The following is a 22,349-nucleotide window of genomic DNA, read 5'->3' as shown; positions in this document are numbered from 1 at the left end:
AGCCGCGGGCGCCCGGCCGCCGGCTGCGCTAGGACCCCGGCCGCGGGCCGCCGAGCGCCGGCGGGGAGGGAGGCCCGAGAGGGCGCGGGGGCCTGGCGCCGCAGGTAGCTGCGGGCGGCCGCGCGTCGCTGTGGGCCGCGGCCGCGCCATGGCCGGGAAGGACGGCGGGGACCTGCGCGCGGCCAGGCTGTGGCGCGACGCCGCCCTGCGCGCCAGGAAGCTGCGGGGCAACCTGCGGCAGCTCACGCTCGGCGCCGAGCCGCCCGCCTCCCCCGACGCGCCCCCGCTCGCGCTGCCCGCCAGCCTCGCCGACGTCGAGGTGCTCAACCTGGGCAACAACGGCCTGGACGAGGTGCCCGACGGGCTGGGCGCGGCGCTGGGCAGCCTGCGCGTCCTGGTGCTGCGCAGGAACCGCTTCGCCCGGCTGCCCGCCGCCGTGGCCGAGCTGGGCCCCCGCCTCACCGAGCTGGACGTGAGCCACAACCGGCTGAGCGCCCTGGGCGCCGAGGCGGTGAGCGCCCTGCGGGAGCTGCGCAAGCTCAACCTCAGCCACAACCAGCTGCCCGCCCTGCCCGCGCAGCTGGGCGCGCTCGCCCACCTGGAGGAGCTGGACGTCAGCTTCAACCGGCTGGCGCACCTGCCCGACTCCCTCTCCTGCCTCCTCCGCCTGCGCACCCTCGACGTGGACCACAACCAGCTCACCGCCTTCCCCCGGCAGCTGCTGCAGCTGGCGGCCCTGGAGGAGCTGGACGTGTCCAGCAACCGGCTGCGCGGCCTACCTGAGGACATCAGCGCCCTGCGCGCCCTCAAGATCCTCTGGCTGAGCGGCGCCGAGCTTGGCACCCTGCCCAGCGGCTTCTGCGAGCTGGCCAGCCTCGAGAGCCTCATGCTGGACAACAACGGGCTGCGGGCTCTGCCCGCCCAGTTCAGCCGCCTGCAGCGACTCAAAATGCTCAACCTCTCCTCCAACCTCTTCGAGGAGTTCCCTGCGGCGCTGCTGCCCCTGGCTGGCCTGGAGGAGCTCTACCTTAGCCGCAACCAGCTCACCTCGGTGCCGTCCCTCATCTCGGGCCTGGGCCGCCTGCTCACCCTCTGGCTGGACAACAACCGCATCCGCTACCTGCCCGACTCCATCGTGGAGCTGACGGGCCTGGAGGAGCTGGTGCTGCAGGGGAACCAGATTGCAGTGCTGCCGGACAACTTTGGCCAGCTGTCCCGGGTGGGCCTGTGGAAGATCAAGGACAACCCACTGATCCAGCCCCCCTACGAGGTCTGCATGAAGGGGATCCCCTACATCGCAGCCTACCAGAAGGAGCTGGCTCACTCACAGCCGGCGGTGCAGCCCCGCCTCAAGCTGCTCCTGATGGGCCACAAGGCGGCGGGAAAGACCTTGCTCCGTCACTGCCTCACCGAGGAGAGAGCGGAAGGGATCCAAGGAGGAGGGGACAAGGAGAAGAGCTCCCCACCTTCAGCTCCTTCTGCGAGCAAAGGCATCGAGGTGACCAGCTGGACAGCCGATGCTTCCCGGGGGCTGCGGTTCATCGTGTATGATTTGGCGGGTGATGAGAGTTACGAGGTGATCCAGCCCTTCTTCCTCTCCCCGGGAGCCCTGTATGTGCTGGTGGTGAACTTGGCCACCTATGAGCCGCACCGCTTTCCCAGCACCGTGGGCTCCTTCCTGCACCGGGTGGGGGCCCGGGTGCCTCATGCCGTGGTGTGCATCGTGGGCACGCACGCAGACTTGTGTGCGGAGCGGGAGCTGGAGGAGAAATGCCTGGACATTCACCGCCAGATCGCCCTGCAGGAGAAGCACGACGCAGAGGGGCTGAGCCGCTTGGCCCGGGTGGTGGACGAGGCCCTGGCCCGGGACTTTGAGCTGCGCTCCGCCAGCCCCCACGCAGCCTACTATGGGGTTTCAGACAAGAACCTGCGGCGGCGCAAGGCCCATTTTCAGTACCTGCTCAACCACCGGCTGCAGATCCTCTCCCCGGTGTTGCCCGTTAGCTGCAGGGACCCTCGCCAGTTACAGCGCCTTCGGGACAAACTGCTCTCGGTAGCCGAGCACAGGGAGATCTTCCCCAACTTACACAGAGTACTGCCTCGATCCTGGCAGGTGCTGGAGGAGCTGCACTTCCAGCCGCCTCAGGCACAGCGACTGTGGCTGAGCTGGTGGGACTCGGCCCGCCTGGGCCTGCAGGCGGGTCTGACCGAGGACCGGCTGCAGAGTGCCCTCTCTTACCTGCACGAGAGCGGCAAGCTGCTCTACTTTGAGGACAGCCCAGCCCTCAAGGAGCACGTCTTCCACAACCTCACCCGCCTCATTGACATCCTCAATGTCTTTTTCCAGAGGGATCCTTCCTTGCTGCTGCACAAGCTGCTCCTCGGGACCAGCGGTGAGGGCGAGGGCGAGGGCGAAGGCTCCCCGCTCGTGGCGGGGCCCGCCCCCGGCCAGGAACTACTCCGGGCCACCCAGCTCCATCATTACGTGGAGGGCTTTCTGCTCCATGGGCTCTTGCCAGCCCATGTCATTCGGCTGCTGCTGAAGCCTCACATCCAGGCCCAGCAGGACTTGCAGCTGCTGCTGGAGCTGCTGGAGAAGATGGGACTCTGTTACTGCCTCAATAAACCCAAGGGCAAGCCTTTGAATGGGTCCACGGCGTGGTACAAGTTCCCGTGCTATGTGCAGAACGAGGTGCCCCATGCAGAGGCCTGGATTAATGGGACCAACCTGGCCGGGCAGTCTTTTGTGGCTGAGCAGCTGCAGATTGAATATAGTTTTCCCTTTACCTTTCCACCCGGCTTGTTTGCCCGCTACAGCGTCCAGATCAACAGCCACGTGGTGCACAGATCGGATGGTAAACTTCAGATCTTTGCATACAGAGGGAAGGTTCCTGTGGTGGTCAGTTACAGACCTGCCAGGGGGGTCCTGCAGCCAGACACTCTGTCCATTGCCAGTCACGCATCGTTACCAAATATATGGACGGCATGGCAAGCCATAACCCCCTTGGTAGAGGAGCTGAATGTCCTGCTTCAGGAATGGCCCGGACTGCACTACACCGTGCACATTCTCTGTTCTAAGTGCCTTAAGAGAGGGTCGCCCAATCCACACGCTTTCCCAGGTGAGTGGAGAGACGGATGTGGCCCTTCTGTGGTGGTAATGTGTTGAGATGCATTTTTTGGGGGGGGGGGGGCTAACTTGTTTTTCATTCACTTGATTATTTGCTTAATCTCACACGTTCCCCAGAAAAGTTTTTCAGGGTAAATATCAGGGGGGTTGGCGGATGAGAAAATGACTAAAGACACAAGCAAAATGAAATAGTCCCCGGTATCATACTCTTCCTGAATAAAAAGACCCAGATGTCAAAAGTGGGTTCCGGTCCCACTTTCGGATTTCGCATCTCCTTTTCCCTTTTCCCAGGTGAGCCTGCCTTCCACGGGAGGAAATTCAGGGAGCCGGACAGGAGACGGGTAGCGTCTGACATTAGCCTTGCGCTGAGCCTCGCACTGAGGTCATTGTGCACAGTAGACCCTCTCTGCAAGGGGTGCTCGCAGCTTGAGATGTCACTGTCATCATCTTTTGTTTGAATTCACTGTAATCGTAAAGTAAAAATTATTGCTCATTTTTCTTAGGAAATTCTAGAGAAGAATGTTTTGTAATCAGGGTGAATGATGCATTAGTGAAGACAAAAATTTCAGTCTGTAACGCAGGACTATGTCCTGGGATCACTGTTGGCCAGTGCGCCAGAAGGCAGGGAAGATGGATAACTGGAATCTCTGAGGGGAGTTTCCTGGGTATTTCCTGCCAGTTTTGTGTCTTATAGACCGCTAAAGGTTTGCTTTTTTGCTATGTGTTAGAGAGTGGAGCTTTTTGGTAATACTTTATAAGAGATGGAAGGGACAAAAGACTGACAAGAGTGTTGTGTGTGTGCGTGTCTGCGTCTGTGTGTGTATGTATGTGTTTTCCTTTCCCTCTTCTGGGGAATGTTTTGCAACAGCCTTTTTTTTCGTTTTACTTTTTTTTACACCATTATAGGTGAGTGGGAGAATTCTAGGACTAATGGTCTGGGATTTTTTGAGCTTGGCTAATTGATAACGCTAGTCTTTAGTTGAACTTGGGAATGTGGCCATTTTTCACACTGGAGCATTCTTTAAAACAACTCTGGTTTGGGGGGGGGGTTGGGTGGGCAGGCAGGGTTAACAACACTCCCAAGTGTCCTGAGGATAAGCCCCAGTGATAACATCATGGCCAGTTTCTCCCCACCATCCCCACCCCCAGGGTGCATCAAGCGATGTTGAAATGGAAGACTGCATGCCCCTCTGATCTTTGTCCTAGTCTGAATGCAACTCGTAATAGTATCAGCAAGCAACTGGACACCAGTATTTCCAAAGGTAACATCTTCCTGTTGCCCTAGATCTAGACTGAGTTTAATTCTTCAGCTTGAAGATTCAGTTACCAGTCAATTGAGCTGTCAATTCTGCATGAATATCTGGTGTTTTGTCATTGTCTGTGACTTGGTAGGCTCATCAGCTTGTTTCTTATTTGCCTTTGTACCTTGCTCACAAAAGCAAATACTTCTTTATTGTGTTACTAGGTTGAATAAAGTGGTTAAGAGTTACATAGTCACAGAGTAGCTCATTGAAGGAGCTTCCTAAAGCTGATTCATAATCCAAAGATGGAGCATTAATAAATCTGTTATTATCAACAAAGGGAAGGACCCAGGTTATTGGACAAGTGAGGATCCACTGTGTAGGGGAATTCCAAGAACTCTGAGAAGTAAACCATGAGTCCAGATTTTTTTTTTCTAACCTCAGCTCTTTATTTTTTTAACAGTCATGAATTCCACAAACAAGTACGTACCACCCTGTAGAAACCGAGAGCCCATTCTCTTGCCATTGTTTTGTCTGTCTTTCAGAGGAGGCACACCTGCTTTGCAATCTAGGCTGGAAGAGAAAGATGATTTTCTCTATGTAAAAAACAAATAAATGGTAGAAGATTGTGGAATTATCTTATATATTAGGCAGGAATAAGTCATTAGTTGTTTTTGTGATAGAGATTACACATTTCTGTCTTATTTATGGTTAGAGAAATAAGTTACCTTTTTTTTGCTCCATTTAGGATCGTATTTCTTTGAAAAGTAGCAAAGGGCACAGAATAGTGGAAAAGATGATTATGGTACTTTCATGACATTAAGAAGATGGAGAAGTAAATATATGGTGACAGATGTTAACTAGACTTACCGTCGTAGTCATTTTGCAATGTACACAGATACTGAATCGTTATGTTATTTATCTGAAACCAATATTGTGTGTTAAATGTACCTCAAAAAATCAGTAGGTGAAGATGAGAAAAAACACATTTTCCTTTTTCAGATTTTTCTGTGACAGTATTGATAGTATTTATCACAATTCTGAAAGATTTGGGAAGTGGTAAAATAATAAACAACTGGAAGGCAACGTAGGAACAGCATTGCAATGTTAGGTGTTCAGTTAGGGCATAACATTTAAAGATATGTTGGAGTCCCTAGGTTATTAAAATATATTCTAAGTCAGCAGAAACCTTTGAACCTATGGGTAGCCTTTTTGTCTTTTTAAGAAGTCATTTTGTATTTTAGAGACTTTGAAACAATCTTACATAGTTTTACATCTAATTAATGTGTCAAGTTCTCCTGTAAATTCTTTTTTTTTTTTTTTAAGATTTAATTTATTTATTTGAGAGAGAGAGCACGCGCATGAGCCTGCACACAGGGGGAAGGGCAGAGAGAGAGGGAGAAGCAGACTCCCTGCCGAGTGGAGAGCCCAATGGTGGTCTCCATCCCAGGGCCCTGAGATCATGACCTGAGCTGAAGCCAGATGCTTGACTGAGTGAGCCACCCAGGCACCGCCTCCCCTGTAAACTCGTAACAATTTTAGATAGGATGGTGTGAAATTGAAAGAGAATGTTTTGTGGACCATTTGCTTTTTTTTTTTAATGTGTGTGTGGCAATTTTAAATTATTGGTTTTTAAAATCAATATTTTTGAATAGAAATGACTCGACCAAAAAACTGTCAGAGGAATTTGAGGCCCATTAAAATAAAGAGGGGGAAACATTCATTTACTTTTTCAAAGGTGAAAGAGTGGATTTTTAATTTTTTCCACTATAGGACATTAGAATAAGGATAAATAGCAAATTACCATCTCCCTTGATTTTATACAGAAGAACTGTAAAGTTGCATTATTATCTTTTAAAGATTTCCAGGGCCGGGGTTGGGGGGAGGGGGCCTGCTTTGGCCCTGTTCAGTGTCAACAGGACACTGCATTTTCTGGCCTGAGCTGCACTAATGCAGTTGGCCTAGGTGGATATGATGCTGGGTTTCTCTTTTTTCGATTTTGGTTTACAAAAGAAATGTGATGTTTTGGAAACACCTCAGCCAACAGACACTTGGTTTTAAAAACTCCAGTGAGGGATCCCTGAGTGGCTTGGGATCCCTGAGTGGCTCAGCGGTTTAGCGCCTGCCTTTGGCCCAGGGCGTGATCCTGGAGTCCCAGGATCGAGTCCCACGTAGGGCTCCCTGCATGGAGCCTGCTTCTCCCTCTGCCTGTGTCTCTGCTTCTCTCTCTCTCTCTCTCTGTATCTCTCATGAATAAATAAAACCTTAAAAAAAAAATTCTGGTGAAAAAAATCTACTTATGTTAGAGAGATTACGTGTTTATCTTATTTAAGACGAAAGGATTGTGCGACAAAGAGGTGCTTTTGGAAACTCAGAAGAGGTTAGACAAAGCCTAAGTGTCAGGCGTGTGTTTGCCTGCGTTCTCCTCCTGACCTCCTGCCAGCATCTGAGAGCCAGGCTTCCTCCTTGTTATTTGTGGGATGTTCTCATCTAGAGTAAGTTTTTCTTCATGTGGAATATTGATTTATGCTTTTTCTTCTTTTCTACCAGTGTGGCATCTAAACCAAAAGAGCTGAATGCTCCTGAGGTTGGGTGATGTGTGACATATTGAGTAAGATGTGGAAGCTCAGATATAGGTCTGAGCAAGCTGCTGGTCCTCCGATACTCCATTCAAGGGGTTGAATGAATGAGATCATGTTTTTAGATCAGAAGAGTGGGTCTTAGGAGTTGAACTTGGCTTGAGTGTGATTTTTCACTAAATATCCCACTCTCCAAATCATTAAAGGTCATTTTTAGGAATAATTAGGAAGCAGCCCAAAGCAATAGACAGAGAATTAGCCTATGGTCACCTTTATATTTGGTCTCTTTCATTCACTCAGTGTCTCCATGCCTTTCCCTGTCTCCTGAAGACCTTTTGCCCTTGATCCATTTCTTGTACAGGGTATGTATACCTCTGAGGCATTCAGCAAATTCAGTCTTGCTCTGTTGGTGTTTCTGGATGTCATAATACCTCTTTGATTAGGTTGTTCACTGGCTTCCTCTGAGCAGGAGACCCGCCCGCCTGAGGCTTTGTGGCTTTTCTAAGAGCTCAGATGTTTGCTGACTGATTGTTTGGTCTTTTGTGAGAAATACCTTTTTTTTTTTCCTTTGTTATTCACGTACTCTGTCAAATTCCCAGGTGGCCCCATCATGATCATCTTTCTTTGTCCTGTGTCCCAACTTCCCTCTTCCCCCCCCCAAATGTCCCTCTGGTTTTCCCATTGTGTTTGTATTCCTGGGTCTTTCCCTTGAATGGGCCCTTCATTTTGACCACTGAAGCAAAGGAGAATTCTTGCCTTATTATAGCTCAGTTTTAGAGTTACTGGAATGTGAGCATGACCCAGTTGTTTGGATTGAATTAGACATTGTTTTTAATTTCACAAAGGTTATTAAATATCTTTTTTACTTTAGCTTTATTAACATTGATGCCTCTTGGCTTTTATTTTGTGAACAGTCCTCTTTGAACTCTCCCGGGCTTTGTTTCATATAAAAATCAAAACCTTAATCATGCAGTAGGAGACAGAAATACCATGCATAATAGAATTCAAAGGCTTGAAGGGCCTTTGGAGTATTCAAATTATTTTAAGTATTAGGTGCGTCTTCTTTAAACTCTAGAATAGAATCATAAGCCCAGCTCCGCACAAGTAGTTTAGAATTTCCTTAGAGAAAGTATTTCTTATTTGTTAGCAGATGTTTTATGTCATGCTCTGCTGCCTGCTTATCTTCCTCCCCAGTAAACCTCCCTGGCTTTGTTCTTGGTCATTTACTTCACTTTAACACCTAAAATGTTGTTGGGGGATTAGGTGAGAGAATGTGTTGAGGAAAACAGTTGTTCTCTGTGTCTCTGAAGACATGGGGAGAGGGGCTTCTGCTCTATAACACAGCAGGGGGTGCAGGCCGGTATTGGGGTGAACATTTCTGCTTGCTTCCTCCATTCACCCATTAACTTTCTTCCCTCCCTGGGAGCCTGTTTTGATTAAGGACCTGGTCATCCATCTATTAGGGTGCTTTTTTTCTTTTTAAAGCCGGGGCAGGTGCTGGCTTTATCTCCTGCTCTCTCTTTGCACTCCTGTGTCTTGGGATGGAGAGGAGAGTTGCTTTGTGTCTCCAGGCTCTGAGGAAAGCACACCAGGGGGCACCTGGGTGGCTCAGCGGTTGAGCTTCTGCCTTTGGCCTAGGGCATGATCCCAGAGTTCCGGGATCGAGTTCCACATCGGGCTTCCCGCATGGCACCTGCTTCTCCCTTTGCCTTTGTCTCTCTCTGTGTCTCTCATGAATAAATAAATAAAATCTAAGAAAGGAAGGAAGGAAGGTAGAAAGGGAAAGAAAGAGAAAAAGAAAACGAAAAAAAAAGAAAGAAAGCAAGCAAGCACACTGGGTAGGGTCTGCGTGGGGCAGGCCCAACCAGATTTCTGCTCTCCCTGGTTCAGCTGCTCTGACCGCAAAACCAGTTGCTGGGTGGTTGTCAGGCTTATATTCCTCTGGGAGCTGGCTACCTTCAGTTTAGTGGGTTGGGATGATGAGGCCTCATTTTGGCCTGCCTTCCCCAGTTCTACTCTGGCACTAAAGAAGCTGTCCCTGATCCCTGCTTGGCTTCTCCTGTCTGTACCACCTGTAGAAGCCAGAGTGATTCACAGGCCTCTCAGACAACCCCAGGACACGTATGATGACATTTTCCATAAAGATTCTCTCCCTTGGGAGGTATGGCAGTGTGATTCTGTGGTTATCTCCTTTCCGCTGATATATCCACACCCCTGGACAGTGCCTGGCATGGGGCTGAGAAGCTTGAAGAGGTTCAGTTGAGATTGGTTATTTTTTTTTTTTTTTAAGATTTTTATTTGTTTATTCATGAGGGACACAGAGAGAGGGAGAGACACAGGCAGAGGGAGAAGCAGGTTCCCTGCGGGGAGCCCTATGCAGGACTCGGTCCCTGGATCCTGGGATCACTACCCAGGCTGAAGGCAGATGCTCAACCACCAAGCTACCCAGGCGTCCCGAGATTGGTTATTATTAAAGAACCCAAGAAATTCTAATGTTTCTTAATTGATTTCCTTTGCTAAGTGCTTCTTGGGGTTGTTTATGATGGTCTTTACCTTAAAGCGTGTCTTGTGAGGTAATCGTCTATAATGTTCCCGTGTGATTTTCCTGGGACCTATATGCCTGCCTCCTGTGTGCGTCTCCTGGCTGGGACAGACACGGCGGCGGGGTGGGCACCGGAGCAGCTTGCTGGGAGGTCAAGGTGAATGAAGGACAGGAGCTGGCTCTGGAAAGGCCTCTTGCACCTGATGTCACATCTGCTCTCCTGGTCAGTGAGCACTGCCACCGCCCCCCAACCTCCTGTTCCATAGCTTCCTCTTCCTTTTTTTTTTTTTTTTTTAAGATTGTATTTATTTATTCATGAGAGACACAGAGAGAGAGGTAGAGACACAGGCAGAGGGAGAAGCAGGATCCATGCAGGGAGCCTGTTGTGGGACTCAATCCCGGGTCCCCAGGATCACGCCCTGGGCCGAAGGCAGTGCTTAACCGCTAAACTGATGAGCCACCGGGGCTGCCCTAGCTTCCTCCTGCTAGCGGTTCACCGATCCCCAGCCCTCCCTTGAGCGGTCCTCTAGGCAGGCAGGTAGGGGTGGAGGCTGCAGGTGTGGTGGTGGTTGGTCCAGGGAAGGTGTTTCCTGTGGTTTGCACCAGCCCTTTGCCTTCTTCCACACGCTGCTGCTTTCCAGAAGCTCTGCAGGGTTGCGGGTGCAAACAGGGTTGCCGGTTTGAGTTCACCGAAGGGGGGAGGGCTGCTGGCTGTCACGAGTGCAGGTGTGTTTCCGCGCATCCCCTGTGCTACAGAGAACAGCTCCCAGACGCCACCACCAGCAGGGCTCACTTATTTCTGGAGAGGGAGGAGGAAGAATTTTCAGTTATTTTTATTTTTGGCACCGAGAGCTTGAAAACAGTTTCCCATTTTTCCTTTCTCCACATCATCTCTTAGCTTAAAATTCTGGCACTTGGTTTCTTAAAGAGGAAATTAGTGAAAAACCATCAACAAACTTTTTTTTCTTTAGCCTTATAATCTACAGAAGGCAAAGAATAATACAGGAGGGGAAGGGAAGTGGGAGCTGGGGGAGGAGGAGTGGGAGAGAGGTACTGGGGCATGGGGGGGGTGTCCTGCATGGCCTGTGAGCCAGAGGCTCTTGCGCCCCCTCCAGAAAGGAACTCCTTGCTCTAGACAGGCAGCCCGGGCACCAGGCTGTTCCAGCTCTTTCCTTTGCTCTTGCAGCTCTGTGCACAAGGGCACTTGGGAGAAGTGCAAGGAGGAGAAACCAGCTGGAGTTCTGTCAGACTGCTCCTGGAGGTTCCCGTTTCACGTGGCTCTTTCTGCCCTTTGAGTGGAGTGGTTTTCTGGTCCTTCTTTCTCCCCCACCCTCTCCTCCTCCTCCTGTTTTATCAAAATCCACATAATGTGAGATTAACTCTTTTTTTTTTTTTAAAGATTTTATTTATTTATTTATTCATGAGAGACACACAGAAAGAGGCAGAGACACAGGCAGAAAGAGAAGCAGGCTCCCCGTGGGGAGCCTGATGCAGGACTCGATCCCAGGACCTCAGGGTCACGATCTGAGTCAAAGACAGACACTCAATCACTGAGCCACCCAGGTGCCCCAAGACTAACTCTTAAAAAACAAAAAACAAAAAACTTTATTTATTTGAGAGGGAGAGTGAGTATGAGAGAGAAAACACGAGCAAGGGGAGAGACAGAGGGAGAAGCCAGCAGGGAGCCTGATGGAGGATTCGATCCCAGGACCCTGAGATCATAACCTAATCTGAAGGCAGATGCTTAATGAACTGAGCCACCCAGGCACCCGAAGTCAACTCTTAAGTAAACAAATCCATACATTCAATGCATCACATTGTCCTCTTTCCCACTCCTTAAGTTCAGTACTTCTTGAGACAAGGAGCAGGTGAGGTTGGCGGCTTCCTTTCTGGTGCAAATGGACTAGAAAAGTCTCCCTCCAGGCTCTTTGTGGCAACTTTCCTTCTTAGGGACAACTTGAGAATAGTAGGGCTTTGGTGCCAGGCCTTGAGATGCATTGATGAACAACCTTTAACATGGCTGCAGTGGGGATCTTCTTCCTTGGTGTCAATGAGAGGATAGAAATGGGCCTTCCAGTCTATTCTGTGGCATTAATGATTTAATGAAGGGCTGACAGTAAAGAACACATAGAAGCACACATAAGTACTGTGTAATCACTTGTCTTCTTGTGTGCAGTGCTGTTTTTCTACAAACATTTTTTTCTACAAACATTTCCAATAAAGCTCTGGAATGATTGGCAAGACCAGAGGCAGGAGAGCGAAGGGGATAGAGCTCCATTGAAACAAAATTAGGTTATTACCAGATTAGACAGACAAATGTACCATAAGTTTATTAGCCGGATTCCGTCATTAATCACTTGAGTACCTGCTGCATTCAGGAGTCTGTACCAAACAAGGAATTGGAGGAGAACAAAAGAAAATAAACAGATGCCATAGGGAGCTGAGTTGGGATTTTGTTTGATGTAATTTTTGATTCTTGTATATCTGGAATCTGACTACATATGGAGAAATTTATTAACAGGAAAAGAAAAGATTTCTCCAGAAAGAAAAATGTGATTGTCCTGAGAAAAATCAGCTACCACTTTGAATTTGCTTGACCTAGAGGAGTAGGTAAAAAGTGATGCTCAAGCCATTCTTTTCAGTTGATTTTCAGTTTGGGTCATTTGTTTGCAAGAAATTTCAGGCAGATCTTGGAGAGGGTGCCAAAAAAATAAAAGAAAGAAAATAAAAGAAAAAGCATTGTAGGTGAGGCTTTCTAAAAACTTTGAAAATGGATCTGCTTCTCTGAGGGGGAAAAAATGCCTTCTGTTCAGGAGCCTTCTCATTCCTCAGAGTCCTTTATGGATTTGCTTCCTTTTGAGAGGGATTGAAGTGATCAGTCATTTCTGACACCAAAGATTTATGAGCACAGCCTCCAAAGAAGGTACAAATTAAATTGGATACTGTTATAATAAAAATATATGGCTGCTGCTTACAGGTTTCTTTGTTGAAGGAAGCTCTGTGGAGGTGGCTTTCTGTTCTCAGTGTGCTAAATGTTGAGAGAATTAAAGAGTTAATTTTCTTAGATCCTCCCCACCCTGAAAATGAAGCACCTGTATTAGTACTGCGTTACAGTAGTGGTGAATTTGGGCGTAGCAGAACAAGCTCTTTCTTCACTTACTTTCTTCTTTTTTTTTCTTCCTTTTTTTTTTTTTTTTTGAAAAAAGAGTTTTTTTAAAAAAAGTAATGGAGAGAGGAAATAAAAAAAATCAGAAAAATGATATTCCTCCCAGATACTGGTGTTTGACTTAGCAACTTTTTTTGTTGTTTCAGTAAGATTTTTATTTTTCATGCCATAGAGGTTATTATTGTATTAATCATCACTCCAGGCTTTCTAAGGGTGTAGGCTTGGGAAGACCGTGGGAGGCAGGGACGCTGTGGACTTCCCACCGTGTTGCAAAGACAATGCTCCGGGCTGCTTATGGATGATCTCATTTATATCATCATGATACTTACCCTATGGATGATCTCATTTATGTCATCATAATACCTATCTCTCAGTGTGGCTGGGAGGTAGGTATTATCACTGTCATCCTGTGGAGGTGGAGAAATTGAGGTTTAGAAAGTTAAGGGACTGCCCCTGAGTGACAACTCTCTGGGATTTCAGCCCTGACCCTCTGGTCCTACCCACAGTGCTGCTGTCCCTCAAGGGTAGGCTGTCCACTGCTTCCTTCCCTCCTCTTTGCTCCCTGTCCATTCTGTAGCGCTGAGTGCTGGGCCTGCAGGCTGAGGGGTCTGCTAATGCATGTGACCTGCCCATGTGGAGACCATCGGGGGTCACAGTCAAGTGCTGGGGAGAAATGGGGTCTCAGAGAGAGGTTCCTGGAAGGACCACAGTGCATCGTTCCAATTTTATTATATGTGCTGCCAAAGGGAGCACTAGGACCGCAGCACGGCAGAGCATTAAAGAATGATTTCCAGCTAACCACATGAAGGAGGTGGAGAGGGTATTTCAAATTAGAACGGGATTTAAAAAGTTGGGGGTGGAGAGTGATATAGAAGGTTCAGTGTGCCATGCCAAAGGGTGGGCATAAGTGCATAAAAACATTTAGCAATTTTTTAAAGAAGATTTTATTTATTCATGAGACACACAGAGGCAGAACATAGACAGAGGGAGAAGCAGGCTCCTTGTGGGGAGCTGGATGTAGGACTCGATTCCAGGACCCTGGGGTCACGCCCTGAGCCGAAGGCAGATGCTCAACTGCTAAGCCAGCCAGGTACCCCACGTTTACCAATCTTACTAAGGAAGAGGCTTTTTTATTTAAGTTATGCTTATGAACTGATAACACTTTGCCAGTGACCGCTGCTGGCCCAGACCCTAGAGTTGGAAGCATCGTCCTGGCCCATTCCTGTTCAGTCAGGCAGGGCTGTGTTGAGACCATGGAAGAGATTTATGGCTGCGAGAATGGAAGAGTCATTTCCAGTGATTCGCTCAGACTCGTAATCAAGTTGTTGCTGGGCCCACAGAACACCTGTCCCATAGACCCACGTCTGAGCCTGCCACTGGCCACTTTGTCCATGCCGGAGAGCCAGGAGAAAAGGCGAGTTGGTTATTCTAACAGCCAGATGGCTGCATGCCTCCGTAATCCCTGGGAATGTATCCGAGAACATCGATTTTCCTTCCTCTAAATCTTACCATAACAGATCTTGCAATAAAGGCGAATTTGTCTGTAACATAATTAGCATTTGACTGTGGACTCAATTTCAGCATCTTTGTGCTTTTTTTGTGACACCGCTGACTGAAAATACTGTGTTTTTTTTTTTTAAATTAATTTTGCAGTCATGGAATGCTGTATTTCATGTGTATCATTTGTTGGGACACCATATCCCACACTCTGACAGCATTTTGTCACATTTCGTTGTATCATTCTACTCTGTCTTTCCTTGCCTCTTAATTGATCAGAATACACTCAGTTACATTTCAACTGAAGTCCTAGGAAGTGCAAGATATTTTAAATATTCACTTTATATTTTGCTCATATTTATTTGATACTTGGATTGAAATACTTGGAACTTCATGTGGCCATTGAAAATAGAAGCATTATGATATGGTGGTTAGGTGCAAGGGCTCTTGAGTGGAGTGCTGGGTTGGAGTCCCTGTCTCCACCGCCCCCCACACACTTGTTAGCACTGTGACTTGGGGTATCATAAATTTCCACGTCATAGGGTGGTCCTGAGGATTGGGTGAATATGTGTGAAATGCTTAGAACAGTGTTCGGTGTATGGCAGCTCAGTAGATATTAGCTGCTGCTGCTGCTCTTGCTATAGTTATTCCAGAAAGCACAAGTCCAAACATATTTTTGAAAACCTGATAAGCTTATGGATAAAATGCCCCCCTTTTTTGTGGAATGAGTATCCAGTACACTGTGATCTCTAGTCATAAACATCTTATGGTCTTTTGAAAATGCCTTTTTCCCCCTTTATAAAAACATACACAGATTTGAGGAGTAAAGGGGAAAAAAATTACATGTGACTGGTATCTAATATAATTACTTGATACAAATTACTCCTTTTTTTTTTTTCAGTTTTCCTCCCCTTAATCTTAAACTCATTAAAATAGGGAGCTGTAATTCCATTGTATAAATAATTTAAATAGTTTTTTTTCTTAGCCTAAGTAAGTTATCATGGATATGGTTTCATATTACTAATATCTCCACAATAATTATAAATGCTTACATAACAATTACATGAAGGATATTTTTTACCTTTATTTAACCGTTGGACTCTTGTTTCAAATTGTTGCTATTATGTGTACTTCTCTGATGGCTATATTTCTTTGTAAAGGCTCTTTCTTATTTGGGCAATAATCTCCAAAAGGCAAGGAATGTCTAAGGTCTGATATATGTCTCCACTGCTTCCCATGACAGGTCATAATTCATATTCATACCTGCTGAGGACGCCAGATTGATTTCATTGTACTTCCTCAGTGTTGGGTATCATCTCCAAAATGCACTAACATTTGATGGGGGAAAAAATCTCACTGATGGTTAAACCTTTTAATTAATGAGTGTGAGTGTTTTCCTCTATGAAAATTTCGTTGCTTCTTTTATGAATTGTTTAATATCTTTTGGCATCATCTTCATGGTCCTTTTCTTTTTCTGTTTTTAATCACAGTGATGTCTTATTTCTTACAACCACAGACTTCAATTTGTATTAACTTTTTGCCAATATTCAAGATAATGAGCTTTTGTCTCTCACACATACGGCATTTATTTTCTAGTGTGCTTCCCCTTTCAAGTGTAAAAAACTTTTGATGTCTTGATGTTTTAAATTTTATTCAGTACAATATATTGATCATTTCTGCATGATCAAATGAAATACCATTGTTATTTTTCTAAACACAGAGAAGTAACAGAAGGACTCACAGGGAACCATAATCTGTCCATCCATACAACCGCTATTGAGAATAAAAAACTATTATCTGTATGTGGATGGTATGTTCAAAAGGCAAATCATATCTCTCATAACCTCACCCCGAGTTTTCTTTGTTTTCTGTAAAATGTTTTTCGTGATATCTTCCAAAGAAAAGAAAGCATATATTCGTATATATTTTAACCTGTAAGAGATAATGCTACACTCCTTGTTTTGCATCTTGCATTTGGCCACTTAAAAATATATTTTGGAGATGCTTTCACATGAGTAGTTATAGATGTACTGTATGTCTGTCTATCAATTATATTTTACTAGTGGCTGTCCTTTTGGTTGGCTGTATACTGAAAAACCTTTGATTCTTTCAAGGTTGTTTTATAAATTTTATGCTAAATAAACTCTCTGGTTTCTAGAATTTTGAGACATACTCAAGTTTTTAAAAAATATTTATTTGAGAAGAAATGGAGCGGGGCGGGTATGTGGCAGAGGGAGAGGGAGTGAGAGAATCTCAAGCTGACTCCCCGCTGACCATGAATCCCGATGCAGGGCTCTATCCCAGGACCCTGAGATGATGACTTGAACCTAAACCATGAGTCCAGTGCTCAACTGACTGAACCACCCAGGCACCCTGAGGAATACCCAATTTTATTTTCTTCAGGGTTGGTAATCCAGCCTTGTGCTTTAGAACACTGTTGAGATGCAATTAGAAAAAGACAAATCTCTGAGTCAAAATGGTGGGACTTAAAAACAGGCCTGGGAATTCTAAAAGTTTAACTTTGTGATTTAAAATAAGGGTGATATTTTAGGGCAGCCCAGGTGGCTCAGCGGTTTAGCACTGCCTTCAGCCCAGGGCCTGATCCTGGAGACCTGGGATCGAGTCCCATGTTGGGCTCCCTGTATGGAGCCTGCTTCTCCCTCTGCCTGTGTCTCTGCCTCTCTGTCTCTGTCTCTGTGTCTCTCATGAATAAATAAGTAAAATCTAAAAAAATAAGGATGATTTTTGAAATTCACTTTTGTGATGCATATTGGAATACCATTGTTTTCAGCATGATTATGCATTTCACAGACTAATTCATCCATTTTATTATTATTATTATTTTTTAAGATTTGATTTTTAAAGTAATCTCTCCACGCATCATGGGGCTTGACTCACAACCCTAAGATCAAGAGTCACATGCTCTGCCAACAGAGCCAGACAGGTGCCCTTGATTTGTTCATTTGAATGTGATGTCATGTTTAGACATAGCAATACTGACAAAGCTTGCATATCTACAAATAAATATGCCACTGGTCAAAATAAGATAGTGTCAGCAAGAATAATGCTGTATCCATGTGAGAAATTAATAAAAAATAATTGCTAATGAACTATATCGCACTGACCCAAAATACTGCTTCTCCTTTCTATCCCAACTGTCACCTAAAGAAAAATCTGTCTGTGCCAGTGTTACAGTTTTCATTTCTATCTATAACCTAGTCCAAGAGTTCCACAACATTGTATTTTCTAGACCTCAGCTTGGTTATGCTCAGGAGATGTGCCCTGGATGTTTTATCCTGATATCAGTAGGGGTTCAGAATTGAAGAGATAATCTGAACTGTTTGCTTTTCTGTGTGTGTGTAATGAATAAAGAATGGGTCTAATCCAGCACACTGAAATGTTTGACCTGTAAAAACAGTAAAGAATTCAATCCTGCTGGAGTTGCTTTTGTGTTTATTATTATTTTTTAAACATTTATTTTTTTTTATTAGAAAGAGACAGTGGAGAGAGGAGCAGAGGAGGAGGGAGAGAGAGAATCTCCAGCAGGCTCTCCACATAGAACCAGAGGTGGGCTCCATCTCAGGACCATGAGATCATGACCTGAGTTGAAGTCAAGAGTTGGAGGCTTGGGTGCCTAGGTGGCTCAGTGGTGGAGTGTCTGCCTTTGGCTCAGGTCGTGATCCCGGGGTCATGGGATCAAGTGCCACATTGGGCTCCCCACAGGGAACCTGCTTCTCCCTCTATGCCTCTGCCTCTCTTTCTGTGTCTCTCATGAATAAATAAATAAAATATTTGGAAAAAAAAAAAAAAGTCAGAGGCTTAACCGGCTAAGCCACCCAGGTGCCCCATGTATTTAAAAGATACATAATTGTATATTTTGTTTAATGCTAACAAAATCTCCATTTTCTTAGAGAAAGATTTTTTAACAGGGCCCCTTGAAGGGTTTGGTCTTAAAAATTCTCCATCTCATATTAAGTGTCCAAATCAATGCAGGCAGTGTGGAGGAAAAGAGTATGCCACATTTTCTGCACATGTTATTAAAAATATATATTTGCTGGGATGCTCTTGACTTACCTTGGCTGCACATTGGCCTGGCATTGCTGTGCTGCCTTTCACTGGGGAGGCTTGTTGCTCATGAATTGCATAGGGAAGAACTGAAAAGAGAAAGATGAATTTTCCAGAAGATCACCGTAATGCCCAGACAGCTCGCTGGTCTGCTGAGAGCTGGGCCATTTTGTGCGCAGGGCACAGTAACAAAAAACGAGATGCAAAGCCCCTGGAGGATGCATCTGTCTCTGTCCTGGATACTGCCCTCCCCCAGCTGGCTGGTGAGTGGCCCAACCCTCTCTAGATTGGGGCAGGTGTTCTTTTGAGTTTATTTCTTTTATTAAGTCTCTGCTACTATGTTTGCATTTTCCCCTCCTTAAGAAAAGCATATGGTGCCCTCTGGTTACTATGTAATATAATGTGCACTCTCCTTGATTACTACATTGTTTCCATCTATTTTTTTTTTCCCTTGGCAAGGAAGAAAAGGAAAATTCACTTGTTTTCTGTTTGGTCATTTCAGGAATTTGCCTCCAAGGCTGTTGGGCCAGGCTTGACTGCAAGCCGGCAGAGCTTATCAGATCTGTTAGCCTCTCAGCTACTTCTTGAAAACTGTTCATGCCTGACCCTGGTCCCTGTGACACAGTACAGCATCAAAAGCTTACCGGGAGAGCAGGGATGGTTGCATCTTGTTGATTACCAGAGCTACTAAAATTCTTTCACTGAGGCAAACAAACAAATAAAACACAATACAGCAACCAGGTGACTGTTTCCAGTCCAGCCAAAAGGCTGTGTACCTGGCCCCAGGTACTCCACGTGCAGATTGGAATATCAGGCCATGACTGTTTACAGTCCATAAATCTTCTGATTTATTGTGCCCTTTGAGATTCGAGACACGTTTATTCATGGGGGGATTTCCATTGAAATCGGAGCCCACTGTAAACTCCGGGCAAGAATCCGGAATTAGAATGGTGCACATTGTTCTTTGTTAGAAGAGAATCCTGGCTCTTCAGTTGTAGACAAATATTTGCTTTTGAAGAATCTGGTGGTGTGTCGGTCGGTGGCTTTGTTCACATCCATGCATAAACACACGCTCTCTCGCCTTCCAAGGATGCAGGCGCATGCATCGTGCAGAGGATATTATAATGCTTGGAATCTCAGTGTGTGCTGCTTCAAGTATGAATAGCTTGTCACCTCTTTCCCTCCCCCTCCAACTTAGCTTGTTTCTGTAGTGGGACAGGTCTGCACCCCAAGGAGTCTGTCTGCAAGGTGTTCTGTGGGGGGTGATCTAGGACAAGCGTCCCATTAGCTATAGCTAGAGACGAATACTGACAGGGAGCTAAGGCAGCATCAGAGAGAGAGGCCTTACATCTTTTATCTTTCCAGGCCAGTGGATTAAGGAGTAAAGAAGCCTGGACCTCTGGGAAGCTGCCCTGAGCCTCAGTTTCTTCGTTGGGTACATGAGGAGAAATAATTCTAACCTTTCCTTAGCACTTGTTCTTGCTCTCTCAGCCTCCTTAGATGTTGTGAGGATTAAATGCATTAACGGGTGCCAAGCATCCAGAGATGGTTTAACCATATAGCAAGTGCTTAATAAATTAATTTAATTAATTTAATTAATAAATGTCGGCTCATGATCCCTGCTTATGGGCGAGGAACACTGAGGTGTGGGTTGGCTGAGTAACTTAGCCAGGTGCATACAGGACATGCCAGGTCCTAGGCTCTCTTCTTCTAGGACATATGCCCTCTGTCACCATCCTGGGCTGCCTTTCAGGAAAATGCTAGCTTTCCACCTGTCAAAAACGGCTGGTTGGTTGAATGAAAAATGGAATAACGTGTGGGAAAAGCAGGAGTGTTCAACTCTGCAGTGCTGGACCAGAAACATTACCTGGCTGTCTGCAATGATGAGGCATCAGGCAGGTTATGGGGAGTTAGGGAGGGGTGAAGAAGGCAGCCCTGATCCCAAGAAGCTGCAGTCTGGGTCGGCAAAGCAAGCAGGAAATGTATAGTTGCAGTGCTGTGTAGTAAGGGCCGAGATGAACAGATCTGGGCCAGGGGGCAGAAGGGGGGATGTGTGGAGGAAGGGAGCTGTCTGGAGCCAGGTGGGTAGGGGTGGAGGCAGGAGGACAGGTCCCCAGCTGAGCAGCAGTGTTGCTAGGGCACTTTCTGCCAACTACCAGGGCCATTGAAGTGTCCTAGAGTAGGCGGTGGGGGAGAAGGTTGTACAAATTATGGGGAGTTAGCTCTTTGACTTAATAGTGCACATGCCCTGTAAATATTTTTTTAGCCTGTCTACCCGATTAGCTAAGGTTCTTGGCAGCTCAATATAGAGCTAAAATATTTTGATTTGATTTGATTGTTCCCTCCCCACTCCAGCGAGAGGGAAATATTGAAGGGCCAAGTGGGAAAGTGTCATGGTCACGCTGGGCTGCAGGGAGGTTGGGCTTGAATGGGAGCAAGAAGGGAGTGGGGTGGAGGCGGGGTGCGCTCCAGGGTAGCTCCCCCAGGAGGTGGTGCCCGCCCTGCGGAATGATGGGTGGGGTCCTGGGCCTCTGGGCCTGGCCCTGTCAAGTCACCGTCCTGGGCTTCTGGACAGGTTTCCTGTCTGTGAGGTGTACAGCATTATCTCTTTGATTTGGGTGAATGGGATGGGGTGGGATGCAGTGGAACCACAACCAGGGCGTTTTTGTTTGCAAACCAGAGAGAAGTGATTCGATAAGATGATTTTCAGCAGGACTGAGTCAGCGTTGCTTGCTGACTTAACTGGTTTATTAGGGTTGTTTAGCCACCCTCCTGTGATGGACACACCGGGTGAGTCCTAGAAGATTTACAGTCTTTGGTTCCTAAGTAATGTCATTTGCAGAAAAAAAGAAAGTTCCCCATTTATTCTTGAATTTGGAAGGGTCCTGTAGAAATAAGAGACTCTATCACTACCTAGTCATCTCTCACGACTTTAAAATATTGAAAGGATAAATGACGCTGGTGGCAGCTTGCTTTGCATCATGAATTATGTATGCCGCGTGCCCTGGAGTTCTTTATGGCCGCGCATAACGAATCATCTTTTGTTCTAGCTTATTTTCAGCCGTGGTGCTTGCAAAAGAAGAGGTCAAAGCAGATGCCCATTACCGAGATCGGTTTGGTGCAGGATGATCGCCTTTTGCATCCTCTTCTGTTTAGTTGCTTTTGTTTGTGCTTTGTTCCTTCTTTATCCAATTGGTCTGCAGTGGGATGGGATTTGGGGAGAGTGGGAGGAGAAGCCTGGGTGTTGACAGCTGCAGGTCGGGCGCCTGGCACGGGCGCACCTCTTGGCTTGCTGCGCTTCTAAAGCGGTTCTCTTCTGGCTCCTCGCTGTGCCCTCTAAATTCATCAGGGCAGTGGGTCCCACTGAGATCTTTGTGCTCTGTGTGAGAGCCGGTTGGGCCTTAATGACGTTTGGACCTAATAACAAATATAATGGAATACATGATTAAGAACATGCCCCTGATCTGTTCTCCCACTAATTTTCTCTAGACTCTAGATGCAATTAGAGAGGATGGAAAACCATGAGACACAGCAGAGAATTAGATCTTTCCTCCCCTTCCACCCCTCCCCTCGCAAAGATTTCTTTAGGAGCTGAGAAAGACATCAGTGGTACTGCTTAAATTTCACACATGAAGTAATGATGACTCAAAAGTGGAAGCCAGCTCTAACGTTGCATAGTTTGGTCATTCATAACTTTTTTCTGTAGTGAAAGCTGCTCCCTGCTTTATGAGGCTGGAGCCTCCCAGGACCCAGGTGTCATACCTGGCTCACCTGGAATTAATTAGAAAGGGCCTGCCTGTGTATTTATTTCTTTGTGGGTTGGTGAGCCATCTCCTTTTCCCTAAGATGATTCCCTCGTGGAGGTGATCCAAGGCAAACATCTGAATAGTTGGGAGTGGCTCCACATTGAGGCAAGCCCGAGGACTGTGGCCACCCCTTGAAGTTTGTGTCTACTGAGGGCTGGTTCCAATGTATTAGTCAGTTCCAATTTATTGTCAGTTGAAAAATGTTGGGCTGGTCATCTCCATGGTTAATTATGGTTTTAGCTCATACTAAATTAAAAAAAAATCTTCCCAAGAAAAATAATTTAACTCTGTTCATCAATAGTCATCAGCATTATTAACCAAAAGCT

The 22,349-nt window shown here is 46.5% G+C and overlaps 1 protein-coding gene and 2 long non-coding RNA genes across 10 annotated transcripts in view; 1 reads left to right on the top strand and 2 right to left on the bottom strand.

Annotated features, from left to right (window-relative positions):
• Window positions 1-945, bottom strand: part of LOC144284450 (uncharacterized) — a 29,436-nt gene extending 28,491 nt beyond the window's left edge. For all 4 annotated transcript variants that reach the window (XR_013352856.1, XR_013352854.1, XR_013352855.1 and 1 more), the window contains exon 1: window positions 780-945. This is a non-coding gene — a long non-coding RNA (uncharacterized LOC144284450). The remainder of the gene's footprint in view (window positions 1-779) is intronic.
• MFHAS1 (multifunctional ROCO family signaling regulator 1) overlaps window positions 124-22,349 on the top strand; it is a 96,768-nt gene continuing 74,542 nt past the window's right edge. For 2 of the 4 annotated variants that reach the window (XR_013352851.1, XM_077848988.1), the window contains exon 1: window positions 134-3,119. Coding sequence is in view for 1 of the 4 variants with exons in the window: in XM_077848988.1 (XP_077705114.1) it covers window positions 149-3,119 (2,971 nt within the window). In the remaining 3 variants the exon portion in view is untranslated. Of the gene's footprint in view, window positions 3,120-3,418; window positions 3,510-22,349 lie in introns of all 4 variants that reach the window. The other 2 variants (XR_013352853.1, XR_013352852.1) reach the window with 2 other exon arrangements.
• Window positions 3,327-19,135, bottom strand: LOC144284452 (uncharacterized). Of its 2 annotated transcripts, XR_013352858.1 has the most exons (4): window positions 18,862-19,135; window positions 18,227-18,306; window positions 4,859-4,941; window positions 3,327-3,590 (listed from the first exon to the last, which is right to left on the bottom strand). It is a non-coding gene; the product is annotated as an uncharacterized LOC144284452 (long non-coding RNA). The 2 variants fall into 2 exon arrangements; XR_013352859.1 differs by lacking the exons at window positions 3,327-3,590; window positions 4,859-4,941 and adding an exon at window positions 9,813-10,288.

Source organism: Canis aureus, chromosome 15, assembly GCF_053574225.1.
Source record: "Canis aureus isolate CA01 chromosome 15, VMU_Caureus_v.1.0, whole genome shotgun sequence".
Lineage (NCBI taxonomy): Eukaryota > Metazoa > Chordata > Mammalia > Carnivora > Canidae > Canis > Canis aureus.
This window is presented reverse-complemented; position numbering and strand designations above follow the sequence as displayed.